Source organism: Rousettus aegyptiacus, unplaced genomic scaffold, assembly GCF_014176215.1.
Source record: "Rousettus aegyptiacus isolate mRouAeg1 unplaced genomic scaffold, mRouAeg1.p scaffold_m13_p_6, whole genome shotgun sequence".
Classification (NCBI taxonomy): domain Eukaryota; kingdom Metazoa; phylum Chordata; class Mammalia; order Chiroptera; family Pteropodidae; genus Rousettus; species Rousettus aegyptiacus.
Window position 1 is genome coordinate 89,094,798 of NW_023416309.1, and position 21,291 is coordinate 89,116,088.

Below are 21,291 nucleotides of genomic sequence, written 5' to 3' on the forward strand. Positions count from 1 at the left end.
CTCGGGTAAATGTTTGCTACATGCTCACTCTGTGTCAGACCTATGTCAGGTGCTGAGAAATGGGACAAAACACTGTCCTGTGGGAGGGAAAGAGCAGAGAGGTGCGATGGGAGGGTACGCCCTTCCCAGATGACGCGCACCTGGTAAAGTGGTTCAGGGATCCTCACACAGGAGACTTCTTCTCAGTCCTGGCTTCCTGTGGCCAGAGCTGAGAGAGGAAAAGGAGGGTATTTCCCTAAATAATCTCCCCTGGAGCCTGATCCCTATATCTGACTGGTGGATTCCCTGCTTCTCCCCATATTTGGAGAGGGGCACCTGTAGCTGGGAGCCTAAAGGTGTGCAGGATGCTGGAGCTGATGTACCCATAGGAGCACCAGGCCACATTGGGACTTCGCCAGAGCAAGATAAATACTACTTATCTCCAGTTCACTGATGAAAAGTGGGTGCTCAGAGACGTGAATGAGTTTATCCAAGGCCTTGAAGAAGCCTGGTCTGAAGAAGCTGCAGCCCAGGTCTTCTGGCTTCTGGGCTCTTCCCACAAGATGGCTAGGTACCTCCCACCCCACCCTGCCAGTCAGGGGGCCAGAGGCCCTGGCTGGGCTGACATTCCAGAGGGTCATTTTTAAAAAGTGCATGAATATGTATTGGGCAGCAGCTCAAGGAATATTCTGGAGATTCTACTTCAGAAGCCTTCCAGGCTCCAAGGTCTGCCCTGGAGAAGGTATTTCCCAGAATGGCCTCTGGAAGGAACATTAACTCTAGGCATCTGGAAGGGACATTAGCCACAGGCGAATCCAGTCTTGGATTTCCTCCTTGTTTAAGCCTTTGGCACTATCCCGAGCCTGCTCTCTTGCCTTTCTTCTTTCCCGGGGAACCCCTTTCCTCCTCTGTTTCTTGGAGAGCTCTTTGAAATCCCATCGAACCATGTTTCTCACCCCCATGGACCCATGCACACAACATCTTAGTGGTGAGACATGTCTGGACTATAAACATCTAGTAACTTAACTGGCAGTGATTCCAAGGCCTGCTTTCTGGAAGGAAACAGTATCATTGCCAGCATCTTTAGTCAATCATCAGATGTTTATTGAGTGCTTGCTCTGTGCCAAGCACCTTGCTAGGTGGCACGAGAGACACTCAGAAGAGTGAAGTCCGTAGGTAAAAGAATTTACAATCTAGTTTGAGAGGAAAGGAGGAAAGACAAGGGTGCAAAGGCCGCAGCTTCGGCCAAGATTTGTTCCAGGGAGAGGATGGGTGACCTTTGGCAATCTGGACTGGAAGGGCATCCCCGCAGGTCTGCACCATGACAGAAACGAGGATTTCCACAGGCAGAGGGGTTGGGGTAGAGGCAGCAGATTTCATGTGGAAGAGCTGGAAAGGCTGAGGTGCTGGCCTTGGGCTCGTGAGAGGTATGCATCTGGCAAGTGCAGCGAAACCTGTCTGAAAGGAAGGGCTGAAACGGCTCAGGAACTGGATCACTAAACTTGCTTGAAATGGCATCATGGACCAAAGTGTGCTTTATTGCACAGTGTGGGTGGCACCTCATTCTCCACTGAGGCCCAGGGTGAGAGGTCTAGCTTATCAATGGCTGAGCAATCCACAAAGCCTTGGGGGTAGCTGTTGGCTTGGAATGGATTCAGGGGGACTTCGGTGATGTGGGTGTTGTCACAGACAAGGCGTGAGAAGGATATTTTCTGTAGAGAATCCCGCTGCTTCTCAGTGAAGACCCCAGGGTTCTCCCACCAGAACCTGCAGAGACAGAAGCATGGTCTATCCATACAGCCAGCTGTTGACCCCTGCCCTCCCTGCCCCAGGGGAAGGAAGGAGGTCACTGGGAACATGCTGAGGTCTGGGTTAGTCCTCATGGGGACATGGGGACACTGACCTCGGAGAAGGGTCTCCCCTTCCCTCCACTCCCGCTGAGGTTTCACTTGCCTGTCCCCATCACGAATCTGCTGGAACTGCTTGCCCATGATGCAGGCCAGGAGAGACCCCACCCGGCCCCCTTCTACCAGTGGCTCAACAGTGCCCCCGATCCAGATGTCAATGTTGTCAGGGGTCCCGTAGAGATTCAGTAACTTCTTAGCTAGCATCTTGTTCTTCAGCACAGCACCCAGCTCTGCCAGTGTCTGGGGCTGTGACAGGTCACAGAAGCGTCTCCAGGAGTTGTACCCTAGGGTGAAGAGATTGGAGCTGTCTCCTTCCAGGGACTTCTTGCCCATAGCCCCCTTCGAGGACATTCCTACTCCAGCTCCATCAGCCCTAGAAAGTCTAGACTAATAGTCTTTGGGATGGGGTACCATTGTTTTCTATGTGGGGTACTTCAATCTTGAGAGGGCTAGCAGTTTATGTGGGTCCAGGCACTATTCTAAGCAAATATGTAAATTGAAGAACAGAGATGTCAAGCAATTTGCCTAAGGTCACATAACTAGAAATGATGCAGGTGGGATTTGAACCCAGGTGTACTAGCTCTTAATTACAACATTAAATTGCCTTTCATGGGTACCAAAAGAAGGCCCTATAGTCATCAGTTTCTCTCTATTCTCCTTTTCTTAATTTTTTCTGGGCTTTTACGCTAGTTTTACAAGTTGGTTGGAGAGCTCCTTTTCAGATGAGGAGCTCTAGGATGGCAGCAGATACGTTCTCTTGTCTCTGTGTCAGGGAGAATGGAGGATTCCATTTCACAGATTCCATTTCACGGATGAGCAAAGTGAGTTTTAAAACACCAGCATCTCTGCCTTCTGTTTTAGAATGGATCTGATACTCGAGATTATAGAAGAGAGCCCCCTGAAATGCCAGAAAGTAGCTAAAAGTTCCTCAGGCCAGGCCACACGCCAGGCCCACTCACCAGGCATCCCATGGTCTCGTCCACGCTGTATGTTGATGGCAGCCAGGTCAAAGCCATGGATCTTGTGAGTGGGCTGGAAAAGCTTATTGCGCAGCTCTCCTGTCATCATTTTATTCTGATTCATCAACTTGGACTTCTTGGCCAGTAGGCCCCGCACCAGAGGGTCAATTCCACCTGCGAGGGAGACCTAGAGATCATCCTGGAGACAGGGGTAGGGTGGGAACATCTTCCACTGCTGATCTCTCCCTCCACCAGACATTTTCTCTCCAGTGAAAGTAGGGCCACTGAACACCTCAGGCTGGAAGCAGGGAGAGAAGAGCACAGTACAGCCTGCAGGCTGAGCTGGGGCTAGGGGGCGGGGGGTGGTGATGGAGAGTCCAGACTGCCTGCTGTGGGGGTGGAAGAAAGGGCCATTCATGGGATGATGGCACAAATATAAGCTTAAGGATTTTTTCTGAGCTCTAGTTCAGAGAGTTGGCTCCTTCTCTTTCTTGAGGAAGGTTGCAGCATGGGAAGAGGTAGCAGAAATCTATGGAACATGGCCCTGGCTTGTCAAGCCTCAAGTAAAGCCAGTTTCAACATAGCCCAGTCCAGGATAAAGGGGAGCTGGGTCCAACCTTTGGCACTTGATGGAGGTGGAAAGACTTAAAGGGTAGCAGAAAAGAGCAATTTATTTACCAAACCCATGAATTCTTTCTATAAGAGTCTGAGAAGACTGAGGCAAGGAAGAGAGGTAGAGAAAACCTGGCACCTTAGAGGCCAGAGGAAGAAAGAAAGGATGATAACTAGTATTTATCAATCACCTCCTGTGTGTCAGGAACTATTGCAGGGTGCTCTACATGCATATCTCACTTAATTTTTTTGTATTCCTACTGAGATAGGTACTATTATTATCCCCATTTTACAAATGAGGAAACTGAGGCTCCATGGGATGAATTCTCTTGCCCAGGATCACACAGGAAGTGCCTGGAATCTGACTTCCAAGCCAGGGTTCCCTGGAAGCAGGCTGCAGAGTGAGACAGCCAGGTGACAGCACTTCCCAGGAAGAATATACCATCTTTGACAATCCTCCAGCTGTTGAAGAAGAGGGTGTGCAGAGGGAGCTCTGGTTCTGGACCCCATGGCTGATAGTTCTCATCCAGGCGGGATATAGTAGAGGGGACCTCCAAGTGGCCAAAGCGGAAGGCAAAGGTGAAGACATTGGAAATTCGGGGATCCACAGACTCGTTGTAGCCTTGGTATGGAGGGACCCACTTCTGCATCTTGACACCTAACACGATGGGTAGGTAGTCCCTAAAGGTGATAATCTGGAAGGAGAAACAAGTCATGAAGAAAGGATGTGAGGAGACTTCAACTTCTGCAGAGTGAGGCTGGAGAGGAGCTGCAGCCAAGAGGGATGAGCAGTGAAAAATCAAGGATGGCAAATGGACAGCATGTGTGCCCAGTTCCCATTCCTATGACCCTGGCAGACATTACTAATTGACTGCAAACACTCTTTCTGCTGATCTCTCGTGATTTGTCTTAACATAAGCTCTAGAAATCAGTCATTTGAATTTGGCACTTGAGATGTACTCTCTGCCATCTTTGTTCTAAGTTTATGACCTTGAAGCAGAAGTGACAGTCCTATTGCGTCAATTTAACATAACAATGTCAGATTACTAAACTCTTCCCATAGGCCAGGGCAAGAGGAGGGAAGTACCACAGGAATGGTTCACAGGGTGTCCAAGAGAAGTTCATTCACTCTCCAGTTCTGAAAGAAATGCTGTAGCATGGAGAGATCAGTTTCCGGTTTTGTTTTACTCAAAACAATGAATGAACATAAACTGAGAAAATTTTGGAAAAAAAATTATGCCGTCACATAACACAATAATTATATTCATTTTTATTCATTCTAGTCTTTGTCTACTGTATACATATTTTTACAGAGTTGTCCTAGAGAATGCATATTTTTGCATTCTGCTTTTTTCACTTAACACTTCTCACATGTCTTCCTAGCTCACTATTATTATGTAATTAATGTATATAGTATTCTATTGCACTCATAGGTCCTTGTCTTACTGTTTTACTCTTAGGCTGCTTCCAATTTGTTCAGCAGCCTAGACTCTGTGGATGTCATCCTTGGAGCAAGTGGTCTGCTCCTCGGGTTGTAGGAAGCAGCAGGGGACAGAACCCTGCCTCTGGCTACAGTAGAATGGCCCAGTTTGATGGCATTTGATCTGAGGGGACAGGTGGGGTCATATGAGTTTTCATTTTCTGCCGTGTGCAGAAAAGCAGAGAAAACCCATCTGCAGAAAAAGTGTGGAGAGCAAAAAAGAGTGAAGACAGGAGCAGTGAGGAGCGAGGAACAGAGCAAGAGCAGCTGCCCTGATTTCAGATGGTTACCAGTCGCTGGCTCTAACCCTTGCTGAGGCCCTACTACACTCCCTGCCCTGGAGTTCCAGGAGAAACTCTTAAAATGTAGCTTCCATTTGACACAGGTATAGGGTTAAACCGATACTGAACATCTAAATTAGCCTGAGTGAGTTTCTTTTTCTTATAGTCCAAAAAGCCTTGTTATAGATGGAATTGTGTTCCCCTCAAATTCTAACACCCAACGTGACTCTAGTTGGAGATCAGGCTTGTAAAGAGGAAATTAAAGCTAAATGACATCATAAAGGTGGAACCCTGATCCGATAGGCCTAGTGTCCCTATAAGAAGAAGGAGAGACACCAGGATGGTGTATGCGCAGAGGAGCGACCATGTGAGGACACAGAGGAAAGGCCGCCATCTTGCAATCCTAGGAAAGAGGCCTCAGGAGAAACCAAACCTGCTAACACCTTGATCTTGGACTTCTAGCCTCCAAAAGTGTGAGAAAATAAATCTGATGTGGAAGCTACCCAGTCTGCGATATTTTGTGATGGTGGCCTGAGTAAACTAAAATAAGCCTTAACTCACATAATCTTTGGGTAGATACTTTTAATTCTTTGGATACTTTATTACAAACATCTCCAGCAACAAGGTTCCTGGATCCAAAAGTTTTTAAAATAAATATTGAGTTCTGGAAATTTTGAGAATAAATGGAAATAGATCTCTTCGATGGTTAAAAATATGTGTGTGGGGCTTCTGGTTCCAGAACAAGATGGAGTAGACTCATTCTTCCTCAGTCTTTCCCACTATATATAATTAAACATCCTGGAAACTGTTCGCCGACCAATAATAAATGAACTCCAAAAGCTGTTGGGAAGATGGACTGGCCAAGGACCTCAGGACTTGAGGAATGACAACATGAAGAGTTCCTACATACCCCAGACTGGGTACATGAGAGGCTGGCAAACTGGAACCCCCCCAGGAATAGACAAAAGAAGCGAAGAAAAGCCTTCTCTTTTTTTCTCTCTAAAGGACTGGGACAGGAGAAATTCATCAGATATCTGGTAAAGAGCCCCCAAATCCACTTTACAACCCACACCCTTAGCCATCCCAGCCCCCAATCCACAGTCCAGGCTGACAGATGGTCTGATCTGCCTGCAGTAGTGGCAGCAGTGAAGCCCTGTGTCTCTCTGTTCTTCACTCAATGATAAGGAGACCCAGGTGCAGTGGCCTCTGATCCTCTAGAAGGTTGCTCAGCAGCAGAAGGTAGCCAGGAAAGTGCCTTCCTGTGCTGCAGACAGCGTCAGCAGGGGCTGAGTGAGAATTCTGGAAGCACTAGAAGAATGAGGCCAACCAGAATGACTTTGTATGGGCTCAGGAACTAAATGTCATTGGAACAACAGCCCATAAGAGTATAACAGAACCTATATGCCAAACCTAAACAGGGAACTACATGTTTAAGTAGAAGATGTAAGCAGGATTAAGAGTCCCCTAATAACCAAAATGTCTAGAATACAACTGAAAATCACTCATCATACCAAGACCAGGAAGGACACAATTTGAATAAGAAAAGACAATAGTGGCATGAATAATGTGTTGGAATTATCTGACAAAAATTTCAAAGCAGCTGTCATAAAAACGCTTCGATAATCAATCACAAGTTATCCTGAAACAAACAAAAAAGCAGAACATTTCAGGAAAGAAGTGGAATTTATTTTTTTAAAAAACCCTAATTATAGAACTGAAAATATACTAACTGAGATGATGGGACAGAACTGAAGACAGATCAATAGAATTTAGTCAATTTAAACAGAGAAAATTGACTGAATAGGTTCACATAAATATGCCCAAATAATATTTGACAAAGGAGCAAAAGCAATTCAATAGAGGAAAGACAGCTTTTTTAATAAGTGGTGCTGAAGCAATTAGACATTCATAGGCTAAAAAAATTAACCTTGACCTAAACCTCACACTTTATACAAAAATTAACCCCCAATAGATCATGGACTTAAATGTAAAACATAAAATTATTAAACTTCTAAACCCAAAACCAAAAAAGAAGACAACAACCCCCCCCCCCAAAAAAAACTCAGAAAACAAAAAACAGGAGAAAAATCTTTAGGATCTATGACTAGGGAGAGAGTTCTGAAACTTGACGCCAAGAGCACAATCCAGGAAAGAAGAAAAATTGATAAATCGGACCTCATCAAAATTAAAAACTGTCGATTTGCAAAAGACCCTGTTAAAGAAAATGAAAAGATAGACTGGGAGAAAATATTTCAAGTCACATATCTGACAAAGAACTTGTCATTAAAAAACAAACAATCCAATTTGGAAATGGGCAAAATATATGAACAGGTATTTATTGAAGAAGATATACAGAGGGAAAATAAGCACATGAAAATATATTCAATATGATTAGCCATTAGAGAGATGCAAATTTAAACTACAATGAGATATCACTACATACCTATCAGAAAGGGTTAAAAAAATAGTGATGACACTAAATAAAGACCAGGAGACAGAGAAATGAGATCATTCATACGGTGCTGGTAGGAATGTAAAAATGGTACAGCCACTCTGGAAAATGGTTTGGCAGTTCCTTTTAAAATTAAAAATGAACTTATTTACCATATGACCTAGCAATTGCACCCTTGAGCATATGTCCCAGAGAAATAAAAACTCATTTTCAAGTAGAAACCTATGCACAAATGTTCATGGTAGCTTTATCCATAATAGCTCCAAACCAGAAACTATCCAAATGTCCTTCAATAGATGAATGGTTAAACAGACCATGGAATACCACTCGGCAACAAAAAGGAATGAACTACTGACTGGGTGAACATGCAGTGACTTGGATGAATCTCAAGAAATTATGTTGGATGTAAAAAAGCAATCTCAAAAGGACACATACTGCATGATTTTATTTATGTAACATTCACAAAATAAGATGGAAAACAAATTAGTGGTTACCAGGGGTTAGGAATATGGGAAGGGGAGGGTGGATGTGTCTACAAAAGGGTAGCATGAGGGAGTCTCGTGGTGATGGCAGAGTTAAGCATCTTCATTGTGGTGGTGATTACATGAAGCTACACATGTGATAAAATTGCATGGAGCCACACACACACGCACGCACGCACGCACGCACGCATGCACACACAGAGATGATCGCATTTATAACTGGTGAAATCTGAATAAGTGCTATGGTTTGTATCAGCGTCAACTTTCTGCTTTTGATATTGTACCATAGTTATGCAAAATCTTGGCATTGGGGGAAGCTGGGTGCATGTAAATATTTTTAAAACTTCTTGGGAATCGACAATTATTTCAAAACAAAATGTTTTAAAATTATGTACATGGCTAATACCAGCACATCAACCTGTCTCCTCTAGTCAATCAGCCAATTGACAATAGCAACTGACTATGCCTATGACATGTGGCTTAGGAGTAGAGAATTGAAAAATAAGATAATTCAATCAAAATAACCAAAATAACTGCTAGGTAACAGTCCCAGGGGTGATGGAGCCTATGGTCCCAATGATGGCATCTGAGCAGGCACACCAAGTGACCGACGTATGAATGACTCCACTACTCTGAATCCAAGGATTCATTTTGGGGCAGAGAAGCTGAAGAAACAGAAGAGAAGGTTTAAAGAATGAGACAATGGGAAAGAAACAGCAGAGGAGAAGAGGGGGAAATGGAGGTGTGGGAAGCAGAGGATAGGCAGCAGCAGCGAGCCGAGGGCGGAGCCAGGAGCGGAAGCCAGCCCAGCATGTGAGGAAGGCTCCTGGGCCTCTGTACCTGCACGAAGGCTCCCAGGATTTTCCGGGCTTCCTGGTAGATTTTCTCTCCATCCCACTGAGGGTTGAGTCTCTTCAGTTCTCCGGCCAGCCGGTTGTGCTCACGGAGAAAGAGGGTGTGGGAAGTGGTCATCAGGATCTGCTCCGAGGCTCGGGAATCTCCTGAAAGCCCAGAAGGCAGAAAGGTGGGTTCCCTCTGAGCAACCCCAGAGCCCAGAAACCTGCATACAAAAAAATAAATGACGGTGCCCCAAAGGGACCCTCTCCTAAGCCCCTCCAGGCAGTCAACTTAAGGGAAGTCAAATGGAGAGGGGTCAGGGCGGGGACTCATAGGGTTGAATCTCAGCTCTACAGGCACACTTTTTAGCTGTGTGATTCTGGACAAGTTACTTAACATTTCTAAGCCTCAGACTTCATATCCGTGAAAATGGGGATAAGGTCAACCTCGCAAGATTGTGGTAAAGACTATACAGATGACATTAAAAATTAAATTTGGCTAATTACGATCCCAACTGCCTTTAAGATGGGGCCAAACAAATAAATGGGGGACTTTTTATTGTGTGGAGCAACTTGGAAGGTTTCAGGAATGCAAGTTTGAATGTAGGAGTCTGGGTAGGTGCGAATTCCTTTGTGTAATAAAGGGAGAAGAATCTGGAGGTTGGGGGCGGGGCTTGGGGTGGGAGGAGGAACAGGATGGGGAACAGTTAAATGGTAAAAGATCAGCCGTTTCACAAGGGGACTTTTCTGTGTTCTCTAATCATCAGGAAAGTGTTAAAGTCCTGGTCTTAGTGCGGATTTTGTGGAAAACAGGAAAGGACACAGTTTTGTGTCTGGATTGATGTGAGATACGTGTGAACACAGGAACTAAGCGATCTACCAAGAGACCAAGACCTACAGGATGGCATCTGCCATGTCAGGGTGGGGAGGGCGTTTGTCCTGGGAGAATGGATTTGGAAGAGGGAAGGCCTCTAGGAGCTAAAGGCAGAGAGGACAGGAGGGCACGAGCCCCCGGAATGAACAGAATTGGGGGACTTTGGTTGTGCACAGGCTGTATGGAGTGTGGGCTTTGAGCCAAGTTTATAAAATGCCTTAAAGATATACATTTCTTTTAATCTAGAATGTCTTCCTGGAGGAAATTATCTCAAAAAAATTATTAAAATGGGCACAAAGATTTATCAACAAGGATATTCACTACCTAAACACAACAAAACAACGCAAGGCACAGAACAACTGGAAATGACTTAAATGTTTCCACATAGAGTTGATAAAATAAATTATGGTAACATATGATATGGAATACCAGGCAGTCATTAAAAACCATGTTGTAGAAGAATATTTAAGTTGTGATATATTAAGGGTTGAGACACCAGGTTATAGAGCATTACTTTAACCCCAATTATGTAAAGTGATGTAGAACTATGTAATAGAAAAACAAACTGGAAAGACAGGCGTTAAAATGTTAACAATGATTTTCAGCGGGTGGTTAGATTTTGTTGATTTTCTTATTTTGTCTGTGTTTTTCCAGACTCCCTTAATTTTTTTTTTTTAAGTGAACACATGTTCTTAGATTTTGTATTCATCTGGACCCTTCTGCCAGTCCTGAACCAGTGCTGGCTTGGTGTGCATTTTGCCAGAAGACGATGAGGAGAAGCAGTGGTAAAGCCTCCTTGGAAGCTGTCTAGCAGCCTGGTGAATGAAGTTGGCCTCCTTCTGTCCTCAGTCCCCTTGTCCTTGGGCCCCTCTGTTCCCGGCTTCTACTCACCTGCCAGGAAGCAGGGTACACGAGCAGTGGTGTTGATGAACTCACAGGGGCTCGGCTTCTTGTTGTCAAAGACCAGGTAGGCCAGCCCATGGTCTCTGTACTCCTGGTTGATGGCCAGGAGGCCCAGAGGGCTGCTGAGGTTGCGGAGGCGGCTAGCTAGGTCGAGGTCAGAGCCATACACAAAGCTGGCATCCAGGAAGGAGGTCAGAGCGTTGATCTGCTCTCGGGCCAGAGAATGGCCAGGTAGAGTGGGACAGACAAACCCGGCTCGGAAGAAAGGCATGCATTTCCCTTGAGTCTTCAACTTGGGGTCCCTAGGTGGGAGCTGCAAAGAGATTGAGAGTGAGTGACTGGGCAGAGGTGGCACAGTTGGGCCCCGGCAACCTCTTCCCAGGTCCGGTCTGGATGCAGCTAGCAAAGATACTGATGGGGCCCTCCTGGAATCCTAGTACCTGACAGTGACTCCAGACACCTCCTGCTGATGCTACATATTCTGGGCCCATGATACCCTGAAGTTCACTATATCCCACTGTGTGAAAGGGCTGAGAGGAATCATTCAGTCTTTCAGAGACAGGCCTCCAAATTTTGGGTGGGGAAAGCGTCCTGAGATCCCTATACAGAAAAGCAGGGCATGAGACAGGAAAAGATTTGTTAATAATTACTACCAACAATAGCTATCATGTATTTATCTTGGACCTACCATGTGCCAGGCATTGTGCCTACTTTATCTCACTTTGGTCTTCCTAAAACCTTGCAAGGTAGTTAATTCAGTTCCATTGTACAGGTGAGAAAACTGAGGCTCAGAAAGGTTAACTGATTTGCCCCAACACTTACAGACTAGAAGCGAAAGATGTGAGCTTTAAATCCGGATTGGCCTCACTCCACAACTCATGTCCTTTTACCACAGCACATAGCCTCGCTTTGCTGTTTGAGTGCATAAATCACTCTCTAGCCATAAAATCCATGAGCAAGAAGAAAAGGTGCACCACTGCACGTTCCTCCTCCCTTCCTGCTGGAAATTCTCACGATTTCTGATTCAGCCATCGAGTTTCAGCTCTTTCTGGAGGTTGCCTTCCCAGACCCCAGGATCACTTATGGTAGTGTTCCACAAACTTTCCTGTGTGCATAAAATGAAGCTCCTGGGGATCCTGGCAAAGCGTGGATCCTGTTTCCCAATGTTTGGATTGAGGCTCGAGATTTTCCGTTTCTCATAAGTTCCCATGTGATACCAATGCTGCTGGCCAGGGACATAGACGACCCTCCCCAGAGCCTCCTAACTTTGCCATTAGTGGTTACTTGTCTATTTCCCACACAGGCCCTTTGTCCTCGAGGGAAGGAACAGTGTTATTCACCTTTGAATTCCCAGCCCTTAGTGCACAGCCTGGCACAGAGTTGATGACTAACGTCTATTTACTGAATAACTGGATGAGTGGGTGAATGAATGGACAAATGAGGTTCGGAAAGCTGTCAGATCAGCATTCAAGATCTATCAGGGAACCCTGGCAGATGGGCTGAGAACGTCTACCTTATCAAGGAGGCAACGGGCTTGTCAGGGACATGCAGCCGCAGGGCTTACCATAATGGGGAAGCAGTTATCTTCCTGGATACAGTGCTTGTCACACAGCTCTTTGGAGTACTCACTGCTCCCGAGCTCAGTGTCGGGGGCAAAGTCCAGGTCATGGTCCACAATTTGACCCCACTGCATGAAAAGCAGGGACCTATTTTGGTCCAGAACATCCTTCTCATTCAGGTAACTTGCAATCTGGTTGGATACCTCACGGGCCTACAGAAAGAAAGAGAAAGGGAGAGGGAGGGTTGGAGGGAGGGCTTTGTGGATTCAGATTCGACTGTGGTTTTTTGAGTACCTACGATATAAAAGGTACATTTAATCCCCATGACAAACTTGTGATTTTGTAGATGAGGAGACCGTGTCCTAGAGAGGTGAGGTCAATCTCCAAGGTCAGCTACAAAGGAGCAGGGATGAGATTGAACACAGGTCTGCATGACTTGATGGTTTGCAAGGCCAGTGCCCTTTCCACTATGGAAAGAAACAACAAAAACAGGCTGCCTCTGAAGTGCTGCGGAAGTGCCAGGTGTCTGGGAGGAGGAGAGGGGCTCTGGGGAGGGGCTGCCAACTCAGATGAGGCCAACAGCTAGGACCTCCAGGCAAACGACAGCTGATACACTCCAGGGGCCGGGGCAGGGTAAGCTCGAGCAGGATGGGGCAGGGAGGCCATCTGTCTTGGAAGACCCCAGGGTATCTGGCCTATGGGCAGCTGCGACGTGACCACCACGTGGCTGGGCCGTGGACTCCAGGCTCCGAGCTCTGCTGCCCTCTGGTGGCATTTTTTGGGAACATCACCAGGCAGCAAGTCCAAATGTCCATCCCACTCCCGATCCCGCTCCACGGTGCATCCTCTGTCCTTCCATCTATTTCTTCTTCTTCCCTTTTGAGTGTGAGGAGGGTGCATCCCCTCCCCTCCGACTCCCATCCTTCATCCTCCTGCTCTGGGTTCGACCTCACCAGCGGGGTTGGGAAGCCGTTCCGCGTCTTTCCCGCTGTCCACCCGAAGGGCAGGGAGAGCTCATCCTCGTACTCTGCTGGCAGCCAGCGCGCCAGCGCTCTGTTGGCGGCGCCCAGCGCGGGGTTCTTCCTGAAACGCAGCAGGACCCGCCCTCAGCCTTTGTCAGTCCGCTCCGGGGTTCGCTTCTCCTCAAACCCCACGGGGATCCCATGGGGAAGGACCCGGGAGCCTTTCCCGAAGGAAAGGAGGCGGAGAGGAGGCGCCTCTCAAATGTGGGGCTTCTGAACTATCCCCCGTCCCCGAAGGCGCGAGGGCTTCTCTGCCCTGGGGGAAATGTGCTGCTTCCGGTGGGATCCAGTGGTCCCTTTAGAAGGTGGGGGAGTTAGGAGAGGGTTCCAACAGAAAAAATCGCGGCGGGACACCAAGTTTAGGAGGGTAAGGCAGTGGGAGTTCTCCCTGGAATGCCCCAGTGGCAAAGCCCCTGGCTGGGCAGGGGGACAGGTGGGCAGGGCATGGTGATGAGGAGGGCCGACCCCCCACCGCTACCCAAGCCCACTCACCTGTTGTTACAGTCTCCTGTAATGGTGCGGTACGGGCTGTTATTGTCACACTTCAAGACAGGAACATAGCCATCACAGCCCACCTCCCTAGAGAGTGCAGTCAAGTCCAGGCTGGGGTCTGAAACAGAAGAGACCCCAAAGGGACTGAGTTTTTTCTCCATTTTCAGGCACGAGGGGGAGGCAGGAAACCAAAACCAGGGGTGAACTTACATTTTGGGGAATACATTCTATGTTCTAAGTAAGCATTTCTGAGGTGGTTTCTCGTTTAATTATTAAGGTAAGAATTTAAATTCTTATTTTGCAGAGAAGAAACTAGACCACAGTGCTCAAGAGGCTTGCCTAAGGCCACACAGATAGTAACTGCTAAAGTCCTCAGAATTGTTAGTAATTCTTTGTCTATCTGGTCATTTGAATTAACAGATCTTTTCTTTTAGAATAAAAATATCTCTGAGAGATTAAGCACATGTTAGTATGAGTTAGTTTGATAAGATGCTTTTCTTCTAAAGCTTCACTGACATCTAAAGTACCAAGCAAGCAGGAATCTGGATAGGGAAGATGTTGGGGAGGGACAGGTAATTTTTAAGTGATGGGGACTGTGGTCTTGGGAGGAGTAATAATGAGGGGCTTCAGGCATCAGAGGCTTCCACCTGGGCACAGAATGGAGAGAGCTGCCAATCTCGTAATGCAGCCCGTGATCCATCCTGGCGCCTGCAATGAAAAACAGGCAAGGGAATCTGACCCTACCCGGCTTCTTCAGGGGGACCGTCTGTGAAAGTTGGCGTAGGCCAGGGTTTGACCTCCAGCACCTTTTGAATCTCAGAATCCAAAGCGCTTCCTACTTCTCCCTACCTTGTTCCAGTTTTCTTATTTTGGAACTTTGGAATTTCCCCAAGTCCTGGCCCAGGGAGAACCTGCAACCTCTTGCTCCAATCAGGGCCAAACCCCTTTCTCCATGACTCTCCACGAGTTATGACATTGATAAGGAGTGGGAGGGGTGGGGTTGGAGGAAGTCGCGATTAGTCAGTCCATCAGCACATTGTTTCACCTCTATGTTACTCAGAACAAGGCGGAAATCTCATCTCCTGTGAAATAATCCCAGGAAGTCCCCCAGACATGGGTGGCTTAAATGCCCTCTTCAGCCCTCTTCAGTGATGATACTGTTGTTTGGATAAAGAGCCCATGTTTATTGACGTTAGTACTGCCTCGAGCTAGAGGTCTTGCAGATGGTATTATACTAAGAGCATGAATGTCCCCTCATTTGGAGTTAGCAGTGTGACCTTGCTGAACTTGAGTTCCTTTCTCTGCAAAAAAGAGCATTGGCCTAGCTGTCCTCTCAGCCCCTCCTTGCTCTGCAGGTCTACAGTTCCAAGAAGAGAGAGACGGAAGTGCTGCCTTGAGGAGGTGGCACCTCAAGGAACGCGGCTTATGGTGGATTCTGCTCTCTCCCACCAGGAGGCAGAGACGATCTCTTCCTGCCATCAGAGAACTGGTGAGTTTTCTGTACCTGTGACATTGGTCAGGGTCCCTTTTTGCTTCAGCCTCTTTAAGGACTCCTCCCACACCTGCCCATTGCGGATGGCTGTGCGAGTCCGGCCTTTGGCATGCTTGAAGTACTCTGACAAGTGTCGGGGGCTAGGTGCCTCAGAGCTCAAGGCGGTCTTCAGCCTACAATGAAGAGCAAAGGGGAAGTCAGGTGTGAGGTGCTGTGTGTATAGGGAGGAGCCATGGGGTAGGGGGCTGTGTGTAGCAAACAGGAGACAAGCATTTCCTGTGCTCTCAAGATCTTTTCTAAGTTCTCTTCTGATGCCTTGGAAAGGAACACTACTATGTGTCTTTAAGCTTTGTTAGGTCTGGTTCTGAGGGAAGGCACTCAGCTGGACATGAGCGCTCCCCGAATTAGAATCAGAGGGTTGAATCTGTGCTGGTTGCATTGGAATAGATTGGGGAAACCTTATAAACGCCCAAGTCCCAAGGTGTACTGATTCAGACTGAGGAACCCTTGACATGTGGCTGGCATCTCATCGAGCCTGTGGACCAAGAATTCTAGAAATAACATGCTTATGGGCCTTCAGTTCTGCCCATAAAAACATCCCTAATTGCTTCTGGCCCTGGAGTTAGTGTGGAGTTTGTTTAGATGTGGCTGTAGTATCCAGCCTCTTGCTGACCATTTCTTGGTCCAGACGGTCAGCACTTTTGTTCCTTAAGGTCCCACGTATAACATGAGAAGCCAAAAACCCTTCTACGAAGTTTGTGACGACACAGAGATGACCGAGGCAAGGCGTTGTCAGTAAAGTCGCTCCATGAGAACCCTCTCCCCTTCCCCGCGCCTCAGTTTCCTCATGTGTGAGATGAGGGTGTTCTCCGAGGTGATCTCTAAGGCTCTAAGACTCAGAAATATCAGAAGGAGCTCGAAAACCCTTGTGGAGTATAATTCTTTGGTGGCCTGTCATTATAGATTAGTTATTAACTCTTATTTTAAATGCGAGGGGCTCTGGTATCTCAGCTGAGGGGCTACATGGGCAAGTGGGGCAGGCATAAGAACTGCGATGACTGGGCTCTAATCACCAGGCCTACCTGCTTCCAGCCTGCCTCAACCTTGATGAAAAGCAACCCGAGAAAATAAGCCAGACTGCCTTTTGGCTGCTGTTGCAAGAAACAGCATGGTCCAGTGGCCCAGACCGCTGCACTGTCCAGTAGGGTAACCACCAGCCACACATGGCTATTTAAATGGAAATTCATGGAAATTAAATAAAATTAAGAATTCATTTCCTCAGTGGTCCTAGCCACATTTCAAGCACTCGGTACCCACATGTGTTAGTGACTCCTGTATTGGACTGCACAGATACAAAACATTTCATCCCTGCAGAAAGTTCTGTTGGACAGCGTTGACCTAGAGTCTGGGCCGAGAGGACAAGTTTGAAGCCTGCTTCTGCCAGGATCAGTTTACCTCCGAGTGACCTGCCCCTCTGTGAACCCGGAATCCGAGCGTCAGTGACATCAGGGCCTTTCTAGTTGGGTGCTTGTGGGGAAGTTATTCAATCTCTGTGCCCAGTTTCCTATTTGTAAGAGGACAATGATAGTAACCTTAGGTTGGACCATGCTATTTAATCATTTTGGCCTTAAAAACAGCCATTTCATGTAGTTTGATTTAGCACGTCGCAGGATTTTGGGGAGGAAGAAATTAAGTACCTAGAGTTGTATCTGGCTCTGTATCTGTATCTCGATTGTGTATCAGTGCCATCATCATCGTCAGCCAGGTCCCTAAAGGTCCTCCACCCCATGAACAAAGAATTATTGCCGGGCCCCTTGGGGCTCCACCTGAAATGTACCAACGAGGTTCTGTGTGCTCCTTCCTTCCTCCCTCTGCCCTGCGTGGTTCTCCTGCCTGCACACTGACTCGCTGGGACTTACCTCCTGCTTTTCACCGGCGCTGGGCTCTGCGGGCAGGCAGGGCTTTGCAGGAGCTCTTTTTCCATCTCCACGGCCTCCACCCTCATCCTAGGCACCACCGTCCTCTTTATCTGGTGGGCCACAGTAGCCTCCTAACTGGGCTTCTGCCTCCGCTCCTGTTCCCCTCCCATCCGTTCTCCAAATGGCTGCTGGAGTGAGCTTTTTAGAATGAAATTCAGACCACACCACCCTCTGATTAAAGCACTTCCTATGCTTACCATGGGACGTGGATGAAACCACCTGCTTACTGAATGCATGCTCATTATGTTGTGCAATCATTGCCTCTATCTAGTTCCAAAGCATTCTCATCGCCCTCAGAGGAGACCCCACAACCCTTAAGCAGTCAGTCACTCCCCATTTCTCACCCCTCCCCCTGCCAGCCCCTGGCAACCACTAATCTGCTTTCTGACTCTGTGGCCCTTGGGGTCTACCTCTTTGTCCCCAGCTCCTCCTTACCTACCACCTCCACCAGCATCGGCCTTCTTTCTGTTTCCTGAGCACCCTCAGCTCTTTCCTGCCCCAAGACATTTTCTTTAGCTTTCCCTGGTCCCTGAAATGCCATCTGTCTGCCTCTTTACAGGGCTGGCTCCTTCTTACCCTCCATCAGCCTTTCCTGATCCCTGAACCTGGGTGGCAACAATCGCTCTGCCTATTCTTTCATTGTCCTTATCACTAGCTTTGAGTTACCAGATTGTTTGTGTGCTTGTATAACGAGCTGATTAAATGTGATTCTTTAAGTCTCCATGAGGCCCCTAAGCCCAAGAACTAACAGTGGGGATAAGTTCCAAAGCAGAGCTGCTTGTCCCTCCCCAAGCCTAATCCCTAAGGAGTCAGAAATGTTTCCTGGAGTAGGAACCCAGCAAAGAGGACAAGCAGACCCATCTATCACAAAAGCCTAAAGCTGCTCTGAGCTGAGGGTAGTGAGAAGTTCGGACTTTGTCCTCTTATACAACATTTCATCTAAAAGTCAGCAAAAAAGTTATGAGTCTGCTTGAAAGTTCATTCAAGGGCCAAGGAGGAAAGAAGCCCCAAGCAGGGGCAGGGAGAGAAAGAATAAGGTTGTTTTCTGCTCAGTACTGTGGTTGCTCTTGTTCGTCTGCCTCTCTAGCCCGAGTTTCTGAGGGCAGAGACCCAGTCTGCATTGCTCATTTCAGGAGTCCCAGCCTCTACATGTGATTGAAAGGTGGCCAACTCTGCTGGTGTCCCATGGAATCCCTGAGAACCCTCGGATCCTGTTACAGGGATGGCGTGCTCTCCCTACCTGCCCTTGGCGCAGCTGCTGAAGGCTCACACTTGTCACCTTGAGGGATTGCTCCTGAGTCAATAGGGCTGCCTGTTGAAGGTGCCTGGGGGTGACAGGCATGCTACACCTCCTCCCAATCCTAAGCCATTCTGACTGATGTCAAGGAGACATTTGGCAGATGAAAGTTCTGCTTCCTTGCTCCAAGGTGGGACAGGAACTATGTATACTCCGGATCTCCCGATGGGGTCAGCAGAGGCTAGAGCTTAAATTACACCCTTACTTAGCTTCTTCCCTTTACCTCTTCACTTCCTCACTCCATTACAGCATTCCTGAGAGTGCTCCCTACTAAGTCACCTGCACATGAACCCAGGTTTCAACTCAGGTTCTGCTTCTACGACCTCGCCCAGGTCAGACAGTATTAGTTGAATAAATAGAGAACTTCCTTCTATGAACTTTCTCAGACTGGAATACATGACCCACGGAAACGTTTGCCAAGTGAAAGAAAGTGCTCATAGGATTAGATTAGATCTTCTTCAAGGTAACCTACAGGATGAAGATTTTAAGAGTCATGGACTATTACTCCTACTTGCCACATGCTCTGAGGCAGGGAGGTAGAAGGGCGGGTTATATAATTGCTTTGGCTCACACACTTGTTATTAAAAAGAACCCTACAAAGGGAAGTGTGTTGTGTGTGTGTATGTCTCACATACCTGGTCCGGGAATCCAGGAAGGCCTTGTTGATTTGGGCCTTAACCTGACTCACAGTATCAACGAAGGCAGTGATCTTGTTGGCCTGTGCTTGGAGGGGGAGAAAAAAGCAGCAGGGTATCAGACGCCACTCCTTCAAGGTGCCCTTTCCTTCTGTCTCTCTCTTTCTCAAATTTGAGCAGGCAATAAATAGATCAAGATTAGGAAAATTTCACAAGAATTTTCAAGGACAAAAAGCACAGAATGAGAAGGACATTCTATGATTCTCAATGAGATGTCAAAACTGTTCTTTAGGAGTCCACTAGAACAGGAGCCCCCAACACCCCGGCTGTGGTCTGTGGTCTGTTAGGAACTGGGCTGCACAGCAGGAGGTGAGTGGTAGGCCAGCAAGCGAAGCTTTATCTGTATTTGCAGCTGCTCCCCAGTGCCAGCATCACCGCCTCAGCTCCACCTCAGATCTTCAGGCATTAGATTCTCACAGGGGCACCAGTTCCTGGTGCCAAAAGGTTGGGGACTGCTGTACTAGAATACCCAGTAATGGGATTAAGAAGGTGTGTGAACACTCAGATTGGCTCAGGCTACTGGGTTGTGGGCATTTTTTCTGGTTCTCGGTGAGCCGAACCCTTAAGCAAGTCCAGCAAGGGCTTGGCTGACCGCCAGGACTCTGAAGTAGGGAGGGCATGGCATAAGGTAGAGGTGAGATTCCTTGTTTCCACTTGTATTGGGGCCTTGCGGGTGGGGTGGGCAGGATGAATAGTGGGTGAAATAGTGTGCCCCTAAAATACACATCCTACTGGAACCTCAGAATGTGACTTTATTTGGAAATAGGGTCTTTGCAGATGTAATTAATGAAGATGAGGTTATATAGGTTCGAGATTAGGGTGAGCTTTAAATGCAATAAGTGGTGGTCTAACAAGCAGAGAGGACACACAGTAGATAGATGCAAGGAAGGCCGTGTGGAGACAGAGGCAGAGGCTGGGATGATGCAGCTATAAGCCAAGGAGTCCCAAGGATTGCCAGGAGCCACTGGACTCTGGAAGAGGCTAGGAAGTATCCTCCTCTAGAGACTTCAGAGGAGCATGACCCTGCTGACACCTTGATTTTAGACTTCTCACCTCCAGAACTGTAGAAAAATTTCTGTTGTCTTAAGCCACTCGGTTTGTGGTCCTTCATTAAAGCAGCCCCAGGAAACCGACACGGGGAGACACTTACCATGTGTGGCAGATGCTGCAGCATGGAGGAAGGTCAGGAAAGCCAGGAGGGCTGGGAGACGGAGAAGCATCCGCATGGCTGAAACAAGACCAGGATCATGGTGTGAGCTTGCAGAGTCCCCGTGGGAGGGACTGAATCACAGAAAGGGCAGGGCAAAGCGGAGAACCCTGGGGAACACCAGACGCCGTAACATGGGAACAGAGAAGGAGAAGCTATGTTAACTAAGCATCTACCATATGTGCAGGCCCACGCTTGGTACTGGCAAGAGGCAGCTGTAGGAGCTGAGGAACTCAGGCTTTGGAGCCTGGAAGTCCTGAGTCGTAGTTCTTGGCTTTGCTCTAACTAGCTCTATGACACTGGGCAGGTTACTTAATATCTCTGGGTCCTTGACCTGCCAAGTGATCCAGGATGTATGGTTTTGCTCTGACAACTCATGACCTGAGATCCTGTTCCTGTCTTGCCACAGCTGTGAGAAATGCTCTTACCAAACCAGAAATATGTCTGTGGAGTTCTCCTCCCTCTTTTCTCTCAGGAGGTATTGCTCCCTACAAGCCATCCTCCTCTGGCTGACGCCAGGAGAATGTGCCCAAGAAGCAGGCACTCAGCTCCTCCCTTCAGAACCAGCAGGAGCTTCACCCTCCCTCAAAAAGCCAACTGGATAGGAACACGTAAATCAAAGGTGCAGCAAAGCTCAGACTCCCCTGAGCCCATAGCTGTGTCCTAGGCTGCCTGGAGAGAGTCCGGCTCCTAGATGAACCCCTCCATCATGAGCTTTAACTCTGAACCAAAATCATCGGACTAAAATTTGTGTAGCTTTGTTGGCTACTGAGGGACTTTGAG

The 21,291-nt window shown here is 47.6% G+C and overlaps 1 protein-coding gene across 1 annotated transcript; it reads right to left on the reverse strand.

Annotated features, from left to right (window-relative positions):
- Positions 1-1,070: 1,070 nt before the first annotated feature.
- LPO (lactoperoxidase) lies at positions 1,071-20,768 on the reverse strand. The gene is made up of 13 exons (XM_016123058.2): positions 20,685-20,768; positions 20,452-20,529; positions 19,242-19,329; positions 15,343-15,503; positions 13,839-13,956; positions 13,278-13,407; positions 12,330-12,536; positions 10,754-11,078; positions 8,993-9,153; positions 3,900-4,152; positions 2,846-3,019; positions 1,933-2,170; positions 1,071-1,746 (listed from the first exon to the last, which is right to left on the reverse strand). Exons 2-13 carry the CDS (start codon positions 20,525-20,527, stop codon positions 1,497-1,499), a joined length of 2,181 nt encoding a protein of 726 aa, XP_015978544.2. The 5' UTR covers positions 20,528-20,529; positions 20,685-20,768; the 3' UTR covers positions 1,071-1,496.
- Between the last annotated feature and the right edge of the window lie 523 nt (positions 20,769-21,291).

What these genes read in the sequence shown, in the direction of transcription:
- LPO (XM_016123058.2), bottom strand. Translation starts at nt 20,527, where the DNA reads ATGCGGATGCTTCTCCGTCTCCCAGCCCTCCTGGCTTTCCTGACCTTC. An exon ending in ACGGCTTCCCAACCCCGCTG is followed by an intron (nt 12,537 to 13,277) that starts GTGAGGTCGAAC and finishes TTCTTTCTGTAG; the next exon opens with GCCCGTGAGGTATCCAACCA. An exon ending in ATAACTGCTTCCCCATTATG is followed by an intron (nt 11,079 to 12,329) that starts GTAAGCCCTGCG and finishes ATCTCTTTGCAG; the next exon opens with CTCCCACCTAGGGACCCCAA.